The sequence below is a fragment of the Leopardus geoffroyi genome, chromosome C2, assembly GCF_018350155.1.
Source record: "Leopardus geoffroyi isolate Oge1 chromosome C2, O.geoffroyi_Oge1_pat1.0, whole genome shotgun sequence".
Taxonomy (NCBI): Eukaryota; Metazoa; Chordata; class Mammalia; order Carnivora; family Felidae; genus Leopardus; species Leopardus geoffroyi.
Genome location: NC_059333.1, coordinates 34,710,076 through 34,727,449, shown reverse-complemented (window position 1 = coordinate 34,727,449; position 17,374 = coordinate 34,710,076). Strand labels below are relative to the sequence as shown.

Below are 17,374 nucleotides of genomic sequence, written 5' to 3'. Positions count from 1 at the left end.
GTTTCTACCAATGAAACTTTGAGACTTTAGTCTACTTTATATTACTTGGTTTTAGATTTTTTTTTTAACAAGATGTGTCTTCAATTTATTCTGCTTAAGTTGAAAACTACTTCAATTTCAGTACATCACTTTTCTGTCTAGTGGGAGTCTCTTCAAAATGTGAAATTGATCCTCATGAACTTTTTTTTTTTAAGAAAGGAATATGGTGTAACAAATAAGTAATGCAATTTATATAAAGTCCTATAGTAGAAATTTAAATTTATTTACAATGACAGTTATTAAAATTGAAACCTTTTTTCTTAGAATATACCTACCATTTCCCATGGTTCTATTTGGTATATTAATTAAAAATATTTTTTTGATTGAGGCTTTCTCTCCCTTTGGTATAGTCATAAGTGATCCTTAAATATAAAAATAAAAACTATTTTAACTTTATTTGGAACACATAATCATTTTTATATTCTATGTTGGTAGGTATCAACTTTTTTATATTTAAAATATATTTATTTTAGTGGCCTGTATGTTTACCTTTTTTTTTTCTTTTTAAGATTTTTAAAAGCATAGTCATTAACTCTCCTCTTTCAAAAGAGAACTGCAAATATCTCATATATATTAATGGAGTAGCTTTCTAAGGATTCAGTTTTAGAAGTCAAGACCAAGTGGTGTCCAAATATTTTTCTTAGCAGATTCTATTTCCTATCAAAGTATTTCCTAAAACTACCTTTAGAGCAAATATAGAATGCACCTTAATGTTTCTTGAGAAAAAAAAATATCTTGATCTTTAATACCAGCCTATCACCAGTCTTAGGAAAACTTAGTCTCATGAGAACTCTTCTGTGAAGGCATTTTTGTTTATAATTCCAGTGCCTAACACGAGTACCTGGTATTTAAAACATATACAGCCAATGTTTGTAAGGAATCAAACTAAATGCCTACTGTATCAGTGAAAATGTGACATATATAATAGATACAACTTCTCTGAAAATGTTTTTTTTTTCTATTAAGCATGCATCCTTTTCACTTTTTTCTCCTTTTACATTTATAACCTATGAAATATTATGTAGAACTAAGATTTTATTGACAAATATTTCTTTTTCTTACAGATGTATTCCACTATGCACTGTATTTAAGTGTATCTGTCTTCCATTAAAAAGCAATTAATAAAGTATTTTATAAGTCCAGAGAGATTATATATTTCTTTTTTCCACCTTTTCTGTGGGAAGAATTTGGGGATGGTGTTGTAGATGAAAAAGTATTTGAGTTAAATTTCAGAGAGTTCTGAGTGTATAATAGTCTTTTTAGAAAGTAAGGATAATAATACAAGGAAGAGTTTGTGCAGTGACATGCATAGAAAAGCTTGTGACAAGCACAGGGAAGAGTGAATATTTCAAAATGGTTGATGTATTTAGTACTTGAAATATAATAGAAATTATGCTGGAAAGATGTAGGCTTCTCCCTTCTGCTTTCTGTGTACTTTAGTTAACAATTGTAACAACTATATGGCATTATCATTTCATGATAATAAGTGTGTATATGTTTATTTAGGTCTTACTTTATGGATCCCAAAGGTCAAATATTCTGCCTTATTTACCTTTAAATTCCTGACAGTGCCTTTATTCATTCACTCATCAAATTTTATTGAGTTCCTGCTTCATGCCAGTTACTCTCCTACTGCTCTGAATTCTTGGCATATATCAGTGAACAACAACAACACCTTTGCCCCATGGATCCTACATTCTAACAACACGTAAGGAGGCAGATAATCAAATAGGAAATTATTTTGTCAGTGTTTAAAGGATGATTGTTGAATTGAATCTTTAGCTTAAGAATTTGAGTGTTTGATTGTTGGCTATTGAAAGCCATTGTTGGGCAGTGATAGCGGGCTGTCTCATAAGCTGTTGTTTTGGCAGCAGTTAGTGTGAAGGGAAACTGGAGATGGGAATTCCTTTTGGGAGCATAATGGTCTAAGCAAGGAGTAATGAAGATTAAATAAGAAGGATGATGGTTGTAGAAATGGAGCAAAGGAGAAGAATTGATTTCAAAGATATTGTAGATTTAGAATTGCTAATACATGTCTCACGTGAGACCAGAGTTGCTATTATAATATATTTTACTACATCTGGTTCCTTATACCATCTTTTTTTTTTTTTTTTTTAACTTCCCAATCATCAGTAATCTAGTGGTGGCATGACAGAGGAGGAAGATACTCTGTTGAAGTGCCTGGCATCTGACTCTGTCATTGAGAAGCATATATTTAGAAATCCCTTCACCTGAGTGAGCTTCAGCTTCTGTGTCTTCTAGATGAAGAAGGTCCACTAGATACCCTTTAGATCCATTTCAAGTGTGACTGACTATAGTGAAAGCCATCTTATTGCTTCATTCTTAATATACTAAGTCTTCTATCTCATCAGAAGCTAGATGCTCACAAAATACGCTCCATGTCAGTACTTTATGCAGAGAGAACAAGTACAGCAGATATATGCCACATGTATTTTTGTGTTTGAAAGCAAGAGCTAAGTGTTCATACAGTGGCTCAAAAGTAAGTCTAAGATACTATGTTTTAGCAGTAATCGTTTTACTATTTTCTGTTCTCTTTGTCATACGAAGGAAAAGAAAAAAATGAAAAAAATGCCTCATGAGATTGAAGTTGTCCTGCAGTGAAAAGAATTACACAAAAACTTAGTGGGAAATGAAACCTCCCATTATAGTCTTAACTACTTTTACAATTATGCTACCAAAACACTCCAAAAAGATATGCCTCCTTGTACTGTTTTTATTTATGGGGCTATTTATTTTATTTATTCTCTACTGTCAAAAGAATATTTCCTAAGAATTTGAACAATGTGAACTGATACTATTGATGACTTTGTTTTAGGATGTGTCAGGAATGCCAGCTCTCTGTTCTCCGATTTCCCAGGGAGGAGTCGGCTTTGACTATCGATTAGCTATGGCAATTCCAGATAAATGGATCCAGGTAAGATTTTATGCATTTTTTTCCCTAAAAATACTATGTATTTTGTTGGTTTATTTTTTATCTCTTTGCTTTATTTAACTTGTGATCATTAGTTAGAAATGTTATAACCATTATAATTGAAGTATTAAAAAATTTTCTCATTAGTGTGTTGATTCTTATACTTTTTAATAAGATGTTTTACAAACTTCTAAAAGTTCTAGTTTAAAGTATTCATACTTGTGTTATTTAGGCAAGGAGAAAATATTAATATAACGTGAGCTCTGTATATGAAATTTTGCATTATCATTGCAGTTTTGTGAAACTTCAGTGCTCTCTGTATAAAACACATTCAACTTCATCAAGCATCCATTTCTGCCTGCAATTCATCAATGTAAAAGTTACTCCTTAATTCCCCTTACTTACTTCATAGTATGTTTTTACCTCAGCAGATTTGGATTCATCCATTCCTTTATTTAACATTTAGAAATCCTTACCGTGTGCCAAGCACTAGGAATGCATAATTGTAGATGACACCTTGCACATTATTTGTAATAAAATTGTATTAAATTTTACTATAGTTAAGTAACTTCGATTATATTTTGTTTTATTTAATATTTGCCTAAAAGACCATTGTTTTTATATAGACTTAGATTTGACATGGAACACTCTGAGTGGCTATGTCCCTGATGACAGGCTGAATATGCATAAGGAGTCAGCTTTGTATTTGTATCAAATAATCATATTTGTATCAAATAATCAGTTTTCTGATGAGCCCTTTAGTACACCGTGAACTGTAGATGTGTTTAACCTTGGATAGAAAAACCGTGGAGCCTGCTCTGAAGGAACTAATTATTGTAATCCTATCTTAACTTTCTTCCCTGTACTCTCCAGGCAATTTGTGCAATACACAACTGTGACATTAAATCTTTACCAACATAATTTTTGCTTGTCCATTTATAATGATTCCTAAACATTGTCAAGTCAAAAAAGCAAATGTTTTCTAGAGATGATTAGACTGAAAATCAAAGAAACAAATATGTGTTCTAGCTTTAATACCTGAGAAAGTTGCTCTATATCTGTCATTTAAAAAAAAAAATGGTGTGGTCTTCAATTTTCTCACCTTGGTGTACAGGTCTTTACCCACCATCTTTTAAGATTTCCAATCTTCCATGCAGACTTTTTTCCCCTCACAAGTGCCAAATATTACTTTTCTCACCTCCTACTGAAAAGCCTCCATCAGTTTTTGTGCAGATTTAAGAATACTTCAAGGGGTACATCAACCTAGAATTATTCCCATCACTCATAGCCCACAGTGGGTATTTCCTTCTCTTACCAATGATGACATTTTTAAAAAATATTTAATTTAATTTAATTTAATTTACAAAACATTTAGTACCTTGTATGCTCAAGGTACTGTACTAGTTAGTACCTCATACAAATGGAAAAGTATACTGTCCTATGTTTAGGACCATCATGTCTTCTTAGATTGTGAATTGTCTAAAGGCAGATGTTATCTTCTGTTTTATGTAATTATTTAAAAATCTTTTTGCACCACCAAAGTGGGAACCCTAGTTAGTAAGACAAGAGAAAGTTAAAATAATATTATAAAAAGCTCAGTGATATCCCCTACGTTTGTAATTTGTGCATTTAAAAAAATAATCTCATAAATGACTACTATTTCCTCAAAAGGTACACAGGAGTATTAATCCAAATGGTAGCTGTACTCAGAATATATGGCATTCATTGTTATTTCCCCATAGGGTCTGAGTTAAATCAGAATGCTAGATTTCATTCATGTTTTTGTTGTTCAAAAGCAAATTATTTCTACTTGTATTGTTCAAAATCAGTAGTTTGGAATACCACATTTAATCATATTTAATCATTTACTGAACAAATACTTGCCTATCTTAAATATGCCAAATTTGCTGCAATCCCTTTTATTTTATTTTATCATTTTTATTACCTACCTACCTTTTATTACCATTTTATGTTAAATTGAGATAAGTGGTTAATTGAATTCATTCATTTATACATTAATTCCACCAAAAATTACTGAGCACTTTGTATTTTTATTATAGAAAGTTTTTTAATTGTCGATTCTCACGCAGTTGTAAGAACAGTTGTGATACAGTGAGAAAACCAGTATTTTCAAGTGGTAACACCTTGCAAAATTATAGTGTAGTACCACAACCAAGATACTGACATTGGTATAGTTAAGATATAAAATACTCCATCACCATAAAGTTCCTTCATGTTTTCCCAATCACTTTTTAATCTGTGGCAACCACTAATCTGATCTCCATTTCTGTAATTTTTTTTTCATTTCAAGAATCTGATATAAATGAAATCATACAATATTTAACCTTTTGGGATTGCCATTTTTCACACAGCAAAATTCTCTGGAAATTCATATAGGTTGTTGCACGTATCAGTAGTGCATTCCTTTTTATTGCTGAGTAGTACTCCATAGTATGGATAGACCATACTTTGTTTGATCATTCACCCATTATAGACATCTGGATTGTTTCTGGATTGGGCTATTACAAATAAAGATGCTATAAACACTTGTGTACAGATTTTGTATGGTCATAAAATTTAATTACTCTAAGATAAATGACAAATAGTGCAATTACTAAATCATATAGTAGTTGGATGTTTAAGTGGATGGATATTTAAATTTTTAAGATACTATGAAACTTGTCCAGAATAACTGTACAATTTTTCATGCCCATTGGGAATGTTGGAGAGATCCACTTTCTGTACATCCTTGCACCTGTTTTAGTTATTCTATAATAGATGTGTAGTGATATCTAACTGTGGTTTTAATTTGCATTTTCTTAGTGGCTTATGATGATGAACATCTTTCATGTGTGTAGTTGCCCTCTATATATCCTCCTTGATAAAATGTCTATTCATGTCTTTTGACCATTTTCTAATTAGATCATTTGTTTACTCTGGAGTTTTGAGAGTTCTTTATATAATCTATAAACTCTTTTGTTGGATATGAAGTTGGCAAATGTTTTCTCCCAGTCTGTTGCTTAATCTTTTTATCCTTTTCATGTGGACTTTCACAGAGTAAAAGTTCTTTGTCTATAATAAATTTGATGAAGGCCAATTTATCATTTTTTTTCTTACAGGGACCTTTTTTGGTATCAAGACTAAGAATTCTTTGACTCTCCTATGTTTTCTATTAAACATTTTATACTTGTACTTTTGCACTTGAAGTCCATGGCCCATTTTGAATTAATTTTTGTGCAACAAATGTGTAAGACCTAGTTCCTTACTTCAAGTTTCCTTTTGTTGTTGTTGTTGTTGTTGTTGTTGTGGATTTCCAGTTCTTCCAGCGTGATTTCTTGAAAAGTCTATCCTTCCATTGAATTATCTTTGCACATTAGTCAAATTTAAGTGGGCATATTTGTGTAGGTCCATACATTAGTGTCAAATTGTTGCTGTACCTGATTACCACAACAATGTCTTCAAACAACACCAATTAGCCATTATATAGTTCTCAAAGTGCTTTAGGTCACACATCTGAAATGGGTCTTACTAGGCTAAAATTAAGGTATTGACAAGGCTGCATTTCTTCTCGTGGTCTAGTTCCCTTGCCTTTTCTAAAGGCTTCTAGTTTTCTAAAAGCCACCTATACTCCTTGGCTCATAGCCCCTTCCTCCATCTTCAAAGCGAACAGAGTAGCATCTTCATATTTCTCTATTACTCTGACCACTCTTGCCTCCTTTTTTACAAAGGTCCCTGCAATTATATTGGACCCATTCAAGTAATCCCGGATAATCTTCCCATCTCAATGTATTTATCACATTTCTAAAGTCCTTTTCCATGTAAGGGAACATATTCACAGGTTCTGGGCATTAGGATGTGAACAACCTATGGGTGACCATTATTCTGCCTAACACAATCTGCTGTCTGGTGCCCAACAATTCACACTGAAATTATGAGACATGGATAAGCACTTCTGACTTCCATAGAACAAAAGTCAACAAAGGAAGATATGAACAGGCCTGAATCCCATTTCTTGTACCAAAATCTGCAGCAGTTTTGCTTTAGTTGCTGTGTAACAAATTTTCACAATCTTGATAACTTAAAACATTACTCACTTGCTACCTCATGGCTTCCTCAGAGGACATCTATCATATTTTACAAGGTTCCACCTCCACTTTAGGTAAAGGACTGCACAGAAATGTAAATATGGGGGAGCAAGAATTATGGGGACCGTCTTGGAATTCTGCATATCAGAGTACAGTTGACACTTTGGACAGATTAATGAGCCCATGCAGAAAGAGTGTATTGGGTAGAAGAAAGAGGCTATTTTTAGGAATAACTTTGAGGAGCATCAACTTTATAGGATAGGCAGAGGGGGAGCCTGCAAGATGCCTAGAGAGGTGGGAAAACAAAACAATCAAGAATTTCACTCTAGTAGACTAAGAAGAAAAGCCATTCATGGGAAAGTAGAGTCAGCACTCAACATGTACAGCAAATATTTGCCTAAGATAGAGAAAATATTACCAAGAGTTAATCATTTGCAGTCTTGGCAAGGTCATTTGCATCAAAATGCAGCAGAAACCAGATTGGAGACTGAAGTAGAGAGAGGTGTGTGGTCTGCTAAGATGGTAATTATTTCATGATAATTAGCCTTTAAACTTTCAAGTTGTTTTTTTTTTTCTTTAGTTATCACTTTTTTAAAAGAATGGAACAAAATATTATTCCTGCTAAAATTTTCTTTATTCAAACCTAAAAATGTAGCAAGTATATCTCTCCCTTTTGAAAGTTACAGATATATTGCACAATAACACTTCACTGTGGTCATTAATCAAGAGGTAGCGGTTGTTATGGGGGAAAAAAGTTGAAAAAATCCTAAAGTGCACTGATCAAACCATCTGCACAAAAGCAAACACACACACACACCCACACACATACACACCACATCACTGTCATTTGGACAGTCTGTATAAAATCTGCGATTTTAGTAAATGTTTAACCTAAGATATTTTCGCTATGTGGGTGCACTTGTATCTATATGTCAAATAATTTGGATTTGTAATGGATGCCCTCAGATAGTGATTTAAATAAAGTAAGAACTATAATGGTTTATTCAAATTATTTTCTCTCTTGTATTTAGCTACTTAAAGAGTTTAAAGATGAAGATTGGAATATGGGCAATATTGTATACACACTCACAAACAGACGCTACCTTGAAAAATGCATTGCTTATGCAGAGAGTCATGATCAGGTAAATGAATATGTGTATAAATTAATTGTGTCTCTCTCTGTATTTATTAACATATCTAATACAAAAATATCCAAATACAAATTTCTGAGGTTTAATACAGTTAATATAATTTATAGCTATCTTTATGTGAAAACTGCTCAGACTTAGAAAACATTTAAAAAATATTTTACAGATCTATAAATTCTAGCTTCAAAACACAGTACTATTTTTACTCAGCAAAACTGTAATTAAAAAATTGTAAATGACAGTTGCAAGTGTTCTCCTACATGTTTTCCTTTGTTGTAACAAGAGGAATATTGGTTCTGATCCAGGTTAATTTTAATTTCAATTTTAGTTTTCCTTCTAGAGGTTTTCTTTTATGCCTTTTGACAAGCTTTCATCATTTTTTCCTGCAATCACTGAATTCTCTTGCTAAGTAATCACCCTGACCCCTGTTTCTCCGGCTTCAGCCCATCCTTTCTAACTCAGCCTGAGATATTTTCCAAAGAGCAAAGCTCATTTTGTCAACCCACATCTTTTGATTAGATCTTCTTATTCAAGGCCACTCATATTCTGGCCCAAGCCAAAGTTTCCACCTTTATTCTCTGCTCAACTCTCCAAGCATTTTATTCTTCAGGACTATAAAATTCCCACCCATTCCTGACTAGGTCATCCTTGTTCCAATCAGGTACTTTCCCCACACACCTGAAAATGCCTAGTGTACCTGGGGAGCTCTTATGAAGCCCTCCTGCCCTGACTCTGATGTCATATTCTCCCTGAAGTCTTCATCTAGTTGTATGGGGAAAAATAGTGGCCTCGTTCTCCATGCTTTCATCACATTTTAGGCAGAACATTTGTTTCCATTACCTTTATATACCCAGCCTTAGCACTGTGACTGCTCCTAGTAGTCGTTCAATAAACATAAATAAAGGTAGGAACAAAGGCCATTTAGCTATTTAAAGCCATATTAATCCTCATAAACATAAACAACATGTATACATTATAAAGGAGACAGTAAACATTTCTGAGATTATTTGCAGTATGTGCATCAAGGAAATTGAAGCTCAAACAATAATCTTGTTATTTTAGCAGAATTTGACCATTTAAGGTAAACAGGTAGATTTTCAGCTGTCTCCTTTAATTATTAAGAAACAGTTAAGTAGACCAGAGGTCAGCTACTAAAGCCCATGTACCAAGTTCTTCTTGCTGCCTGTTTTTGTAAAAGTCATTGATACATGGCCATACTGATTCACTTATGTATTGTCTGTGGCTGCTTTTGAGGCATAATGGTAGATTTAAGTGGTGGAGACTGAGAAAGCAGCCCCAGTGCCTAAAATATGTACTATGCAGTCTTTACAAAAAGTTTGCTGATTCATGATGTAAACATATATTAAATTTTGTATCTTCCAAATCAGAGCAGTGCTTTCTTTTCAACTTAAATTGGCTGTAAAGCAGATCAAATCAATACCTACCAAAAAAAGGAGAACTAAAATTAAAAAAAAAATTAAAAAAAAAAAACAGGTAATAATAAGTGTGGAGGAACTCTCACCAGATATATAATAATGAAAACTAAAATAAATGCATAAATTCTTTATATTGCAAATTCCTAGCAATTTTAACATATTTGAGCTCCCTAGATATATGTATTTTAGATAAATGAACGAAGGAGTAAATGAATGGGTTAAATAAATTAAGGATGCAACACCTACACTATTTTCGTAGTTTTACTCCCAAAATGTACAGAAAATTATGGATTAACCAAGAATTATTTCATACTTTAAAGATTGATGTAATTCTGCCCGGTATGACAAATTGTCAGTAATGTACAAAAAGATGCAAGTTTTGTATCTCTTTCTAAAAAGCAAAAATACATTGAATCTTAAATCTGATAAAATTATAAAGATGTGTATTTATTAGATGAATACTATAGAAAAATCGACATCCTGGTAAAAATCTAATCAGAATTTATCAAAATAATTTTGTAATATAATCATAACTTAACGAAATAAACCCAGTCACACATAAGAATATAACAAAGCAATTTAAAACAAGTGAAAAGGACAAAATTGTTTAAGAACCAGTATTATCTATTAACTAACGTGTATATCTTCTATGCGTTATCTTCAAACTGTTTTAGCGATGGAGCCTATTTTTGAACTAAGTTTGTACAGCGCTCTGAGTTGTATGTCTGATTGAAGCTGTATTTTATTGGTACATGTATTAGTCTGCTAGGACTGCAATAACCGAATCCCACAGGACAGTATAAACAACAGACATGTGTTTCTCCCAGCTCTGGAAGTCCAAAATCAAGGTGTCCGCAGGTTTAGTTTTTCCCGAGGCCTCTCCCGGAGGCTTGCAGATGGCCATCTTTCTGTTCTCACGTGGTCTTTCTTCTGTACACTTATCCCTGGTAACCCTTTCTCTTCATATGAGGACACCACTCATTGGGTTGGAGCCTCACTGTTATGACCTCATTTAATCTTGCTTACCTACCTCTTTATAGACCCTCTCTCCAAATATAGTCACATTGGAGGTTAAGACTTCAACATGAATTTGAGGACACAATTCAGTCTGTAACTGTACACATTCCACTTCATATGTTTAGACTTAAAATATTTACCTTTGAGTCAGAGAACAAAGAGTCTACTTTGATAAAGTGAAATAATTTGAACTGGAGTAAGATAGATGACAATTACCATCTAATCAAACTTTCAGAATTCCTGTGCCAGCAGCCACATTCGGAGCTAATTCTTTCTTGGCCCTCAAAATAAGGACAAGACTGACAGAATGAGTAGATAGTCTTGAAACAGTATTTTAAAGAAAAATCATTTTAATCAAAATAGATTTGAGATTAAAATAGGTATATAAGTAAAAATATTTTTCTAAAAATGAAAATTATTATAATAGGATAAGGAGATTACAGTTTATGCTCTATTGTATGTTTCACTATAAATTATTTTTGTCAGTAAAACACACTTTGTGTTAGTTAGCCATTTTTAGCCATAAAATTTTGGATTATTAAGAGGCCTCTCTTCTACCCAGTATGTTTCTGAGTTACCTGCCCCATTTACCAACTGTTATATTTTCATATAAAACAAACTAATTTTGGAGCGCCTGGGTGGCTCAGTTGGTTAAGCGTCCGACTTCGGCTCAGGGCATGATCTCGTGGTCCGTGGGTTCGAGCCCCGCGTCAGTCTCTGTGCTGACCGCTCAGAGCCTGGAGCCTGTTTCAGATTCTGTGTCTCCCTCTCTCTCTGACCCTCCCCCGTTCATGCTCTGTCTCTCTCTGTCTCAAAAATAAATAAAACGTTAAAAAAAATTTTTTTTTAAATAAAACAAACTGGGGCGCCTGGGTGGCGCAGTCGGTTAAGCGTCCGACTTCAGCCAGGTCACGATCTCGCGGTCCGTGAGTTCGAGCCCCGCGTCGGGCTCTGGGCTGATGGCTCAGAGCCTGGAGCCTGTTTCCAATTCTGTGTCTCCCTCTCTCTCTGCCCCTCCCCCGTTCATGCTCTGTCTCTCTATGTCCCAAAAATAAATAAACGTTGAAAAAAAAAAATAAAAAAAAATAAATAAATAAAACAAACTGATTTTAGATTAGATGGCAGATTCCATGAGAAAACAAATTTTACGTTTTAAGAAAAAGCTGTCAACCCTCTGCTGAAGGAGAATAGGGTCCATTTTAGTGTATTTATGTACATATTTTATGTATATAAATACATATACATAAATATAAATATATAGAAACGATTTTTAAGAAAATCTTCCGTTCTTTCAAAACAAATAAAATGGTAATGCAAACTATTTTTAAAGTTTATTTAGTATTCTCAACAATTATAATAAATGTTTATTCCAATTTCAGAAAACTCAAAGCATCAGTTCTGATATAACAAATATTTAAGCGGCTTATCCTGAGTTTTCAGTAAGCTCTTTAAAAATAAAAACCAGTCCTGAAAATAGATGCGTTGATCTCTGACCAGCTCACATGATTATACCAGTTCACCTTCAGTGTAGAAAGCAACTATTGGAAAATACATGAAATTAATACTAATTCTAACACCCTCTCCTAGATGGTTTCCCATCCTGTGTAATCACGTGTTACTCTAGTGCATATTAAAACTGCTTAGTACCTATTCTTTGCATTTATCTCAGTGACTTTTATTTCTATAGGCACTAGTTGGGGATAAGACACTGGCATTTTGGTTGATGGATGCTGAAATGTATACCAACATGAGTGTTCTGACCCCGTTTACTCCAGTTATTGATCGTGGAATACAGCTTCATAAAATGATTCGACTCATTACTCACGCTCTCGGTGGAGAAGGCTATCTCAATTTCATGGGTAAGTAGGAGTTGAACACATACCCCATCTGTGTTCAGAATGTTAACTAATATTACATATAACATAAATCACATAGAATGTTTTGAATTGGCTGTTCAGATTTAAAATAAAAAATTACAACTTTATTTTTTTAATACACTGTCACATATAAACTGCAGAAATTAGATTACTGTATGATCATTGTTATAGTAATATACAATACCAAAGTACAGCGATAGCTGGCACTTTATGTAATGGTTTGTCAACAAGTGGCGTGAACTATTTTTAAAGCTTAGCGTTATTATTCTGAATTTCATCATTTGAGTTTATTTTATTACTTTAGTGTTCACACATATTGAACATAAGAAAGATATCATTGTCATATCATAACATATTCAGCTAAGATTATTGGTCTTTGAGGTAATTGTACACCAGCATGCTTCTATGGTAAATGTGAAAACCAAGACTAAGAATATGTGATGTACAAAAATGAAATGTGTATTTATTTTAAAAATAGGAAGACTATTTTATTAAAATATTTAATATTTTAATATTAAAAATAGAACAGTATTTTAAGAATAAGAATATTCCAAGGTCATTGTTGTCTGAAGGATGTTGAATGCTACAATATAGAAATCAACTAATATTTTCTGTTCTGTTTGGTCAACAACGATTATTTGAGAATTTGGGTTTTAGGAGATTTCATCATTTTTAGACGGGAAGTGTATGTGGGAGGCTGACTTATTTTTCTAAAGTAAAAGCCTTAGAGCTTCAAGTTAATTCATTTCTATCTGGAAATTTTTATAAGGAACCTCTGGTTGGACTTTTAAAAGTCTCTATTGTTAAATAAATAAATAGTCTCTATTGTTTGCTAACTTGAGGTTAGCAAGCCCAACCCTTTATGCACCAGATTTCACCCGTATGGACTGTACCCTTGGGTGTATTCCTCTCCTCTTAGGATCACAGAAATTTGTTAATATTTCTAAACTGTCTGGAAGTGACCTTCCTGACCTGAGGGACTGCACTATGTCAGCCATGCCAACGGCCAGGTTTCCTGAGCGGACTTTGCAGGCATGATATCCATAAGTAAAATCATCCTCAGTTGCTTAAAAGCAACTGGTCCTCCCTGACTCTGTGAACATTGTCCACAAATATAGCCATCCTAGTAAGGCCTTAGTTGCACAATCAATTCATTCAATTATATCCTGAGAAAAAGATAGAATCTATGAACGTATGTAAATAACTGTGTCACCATGTAAGGAGAGCTGAGGTTTTAGTGTGAGATTTTTTTAATGTTTCATTTCATTTATAAAAACAGTTAATTAAGTTGTTACAGTCTAAGCTTAAATAGAAACTGAGAGGGCTTCCTTGTATGTGTGGAAATGAAACAGTTTTCCAAACAGAGAACCGAAATAAAAGAACATCTCTGAGTTTATGCAGCCAGTCCTGTGTCATTAATTCGGTCCTATGTCATTAATTCTAGAAACCCACTGCATTCAAGAACTCTAGTAACCTGACTCAGTTTACTGCTTTAGTCCGGAAATTGTGTAAGCATTGTCAACTCAGAGGCTGTACCTTTGAGTAGAGAGCGTCAGTAGTTTGAAGTACTTAATAAAGTCCTTTACCTGAGACTATCCTTCTTTGCCAGACAGTTCTAGCCTGAAGCGCATAACAGAACCTTCAGGCAAATTTCAGAGTAAAATGGTCTATCCACAGATGATGGAGCTTAATGGTCCTAGTTAAATAAATGTTGATAACTTTTAAATAAGAAAGGTCTGATGCAAATTCGTAATAAGAATGATTTCCTCTGAGTCTTGGTGTATATTCCATAATGGTAAAAATGGGTCTTGGACAGCCAGGACATTAACAAATCTCAGTAACTCGTAAGCTTTGTGAAATATATATTCCTCCTAAGACAGGCTGAGCATCTGTTCTGTTTTGGAAACTCTTCCCATAGTAACAATAAAGAAACATAATTGTTTCTAACACCTCTTTCTATAAGGCCTATAAAGTGAGCATATTTGTGGTATCAAATCTAATCTGGAAATTATTCTTTGATATAGAACTAAGATCTTTGATGTTTTATTCTTGTGTCCTTAAAACAAATAGCTTCTAATGTTTAACACCAGTATAACACCTATTTTTTTTTATTCCATCTGTCTTATTATCTTATCTAAATCTAGCATTTCTGTGCAAACATTAAAATCAATAATCTCCGAGTAGCTCTATAATTTCTGATTATTGATGTTGTTTTATGAAATCTTTCCCTATGAGCTATCATGACTTCAAATATTTTCTTTTTCCATTTCCTGATCATGTCACTGTCCTGCTTAATGGCTTCAATGACTAGTGCCCTCCAGCTGACCTGTAAGTCTCCCATGAATGGTCTCCTGTGGGTCTCCCTGTTGATTGCTCTGCTCCAGCCAAGCAAGCCTTCTTTCAGTTCACTGAATGTACCAACCTCCTTCCACTCTGAGCTCTATACATTTTGCAGTTCTCCTTTCTTGAAATCATTCCACTCAAACACCCCCTCCCATACCTGACCAAATCCTTCCTCTGCAAATCTCATTGCCTTGGGGAAGCATTCCCTAAAGCCTCATGCTACACCAGTTTCCCCTGTTACACATTTTTATATTACCCTATCCTTACCTTTCATGGCACTTAACAAAATTACATTTGAAAAACTATTAAATATATGACTCCCTTGGTAAATTTAAAACTCAGTGAAAATAGGGGTCATCTGTATCTTATTCACTATTATATCTCCAGGAACTAGTCTGGCATAATATCTAGCAGCACATCACAAGGCTTCCACATTTTTCTAAAAAAGGATATCAGGTAGATGTATATGTATGTAATAAATAGGTAGATGTATATATAAATAAAATATTACCTTGTAATATTTTTAGCAGGAGTTCATTAGCTGCAATCACCAGTTGTAGTTGTAAGTAGAGTAATTTTTTTTCAAGTGGCATATAAGAAATTAATATTTAAAAAGATCAATTTAAGAAATTTTTTTAAGACTGAGGAGCAATCTGGTTGTTTATTCATATTTTAGGCATTTTTAAACTTGTTAGCTTTCTGGATTTTTTTTTTTTTTATTTTCCTTTAGTAGAAGAGGAATGAATTAAGAAAAGAAAACAACACATTTTTATAGTTTTTTTATTAAAACATTGTACATAAATTCATTAGGCACTTAGATATGTATTCTATTCATCACAAATCATTAAGGCCAATACTGACTTTTTTCAGAATGACACCAATTTGGCTGACTTGTTTTGTTTTGCTTGTTTTTTTTGCCTTATATACTTCAATTTTGAATTTCAACAAATTCTTTCACTCTGTTTAAAGCAGAACAATTTTGAATTTCAACAAATTCTTTCACTCTGTTTAAAGCAGAACAATATTTGCTGTGAATTTTTTATTTGCTAGATTATTTTTTAATTAGTTATGAATAAATACATTTATATTTCTTATTCTTCTACAATGCAGTCATATGAAAGAATCAAATACAGGAGAGGGGAGCAGGGATGGCTAAATTATTTGTATATGTTTTATATTTTTATATCACTGATCATACAAGAGATAAAATAATAAATATGGATAAAAGTAAATTTATATTGGCATAACATTCTATACTTTCTAAAGCATTTTCATATGCATCATCTAACTTAGTGCTTTCTTAGTTCAAAAGAAACCTGGAGAGAAAGTTAGACAAGTATTAAGGTGTGCTAGGTCAATGTCACAAGTCCCATTTTGCTGGAACTGTAATTAACGAAGGTAAAGAGACACAACTAATGTTGTACAGCCAGAAAATGACAGCAGCTTGTCAGTTGTCTCTTTCTTCTGATTTCCAGTTTGAGAATATTTAAGAAAAAAAAAAAAAAGAATCTATGTCAATATGTAGATTAGCCACCAAAGGATAATTAATGAATATCATTTAGGAAGAGGTAGATCATAGTGGTTAAGAAAACTATCTGAGTGGGATCCAAGATTTCTAGCTGTGTGACTTGTGTAGGACGCTTTACCTTTCTGGGCCTTTGTTCAGTGGTAAAATGGAGCAGCGCCTGCCACAGAGGATTGTTTTGAAGGTAAAGTGATTTAATATAGATACAAGACTCAGAATATTGCCAGGGGCACATAGCTCATAGTTAACTTTTATTTAAATTAAGTTTCAATTAAAATTAACTATTTTTGGGGCGCCTGGGTGGCTTGGTTGGTTAAGCGTCTGACTTCGGCTCAGGTCATGATCTCACCGCCCGTGAGTTCGAGCCCCGCGTGGGGCTCTGTGCTGACTGCTCAGAGCCTGCAGCCTATTTCAGATTCTGTGTCTCCCTCTCTCTCTGCCCCTCCCCTGTTCATGCTCTGTCTCTCTCTTTCTCAAAAATAAATAAACGTTGAAAAAAAATTTTTTTAATAAAAAATAAAAAAAATAAAATAAAATTAACTATTTTTAGTTCACTATTTTTAATTAGCTATTTTTAATATTATTAGTTATTCCATTAAATAAACAGGTCCCAGATACTGATGTTCCAATTTCATCTAAGAGTATTGTTTTATAATTTTGCCTGATGGTACGTTGTTTAATATAAAAGTTTATTAAAATGTTTAATTCATTTCCTCTTTAAAACATCAGTAAATGTAAGAATTCTTTGTTAAAAATCAAATGACATTTTCCAAGTTGATACATGTGGTAAATTAAGCCATTTCTGTAGTTAGTCTAAGACTAAATAATATATATTTTTTTTGTTTTCAATTCATAGTGACATTCATTGACTATTGCTACCCAAACACCTTAGTTATCTTTCATGTATGAGGAGATCTGAGGGTAACCTCAGCTAGTTTTAATTTCTAGGATTTCTAGGATATATATTGATTG

The 17,374-nt window shown here is 33.2% G+C and overlaps 1 protein-coding gene across 3 annotated transcripts in view; it reads left to right on the top strand.

Annotated features, from left to right (window-relative positions):
* Positions 1-17,374, top strand: part of GBE1 (1,4-alpha-glucan branching enzyme 1) — a 289,236-nt gene that overhangs the window by 188,904 nt on the left and 82,958 nt on the right. For all 3 annotated transcript variants that reach the window (XR_006718266.1, XM_045501673.1, XM_045501672.1), the window contains exons 10-12: positions 2,876-2,974; positions 8,088-8,198; positions 12,345-12,516. Coding sequence is in view for 2 of the 3 variants with exons in the window: in XM_045501673.1 (XP_045357629.1) it covers positions 2,876-2,974; positions 8,088-8,198; positions 12,345-12,516 (382 nt within the window). In the remaining variant the exon portion in view is untranslated. The remainder of the gene's footprint in view (positions 1-2,875; positions 2,975-8,087; positions 8,199-12,344; positions 12,517-17,374) is intronic.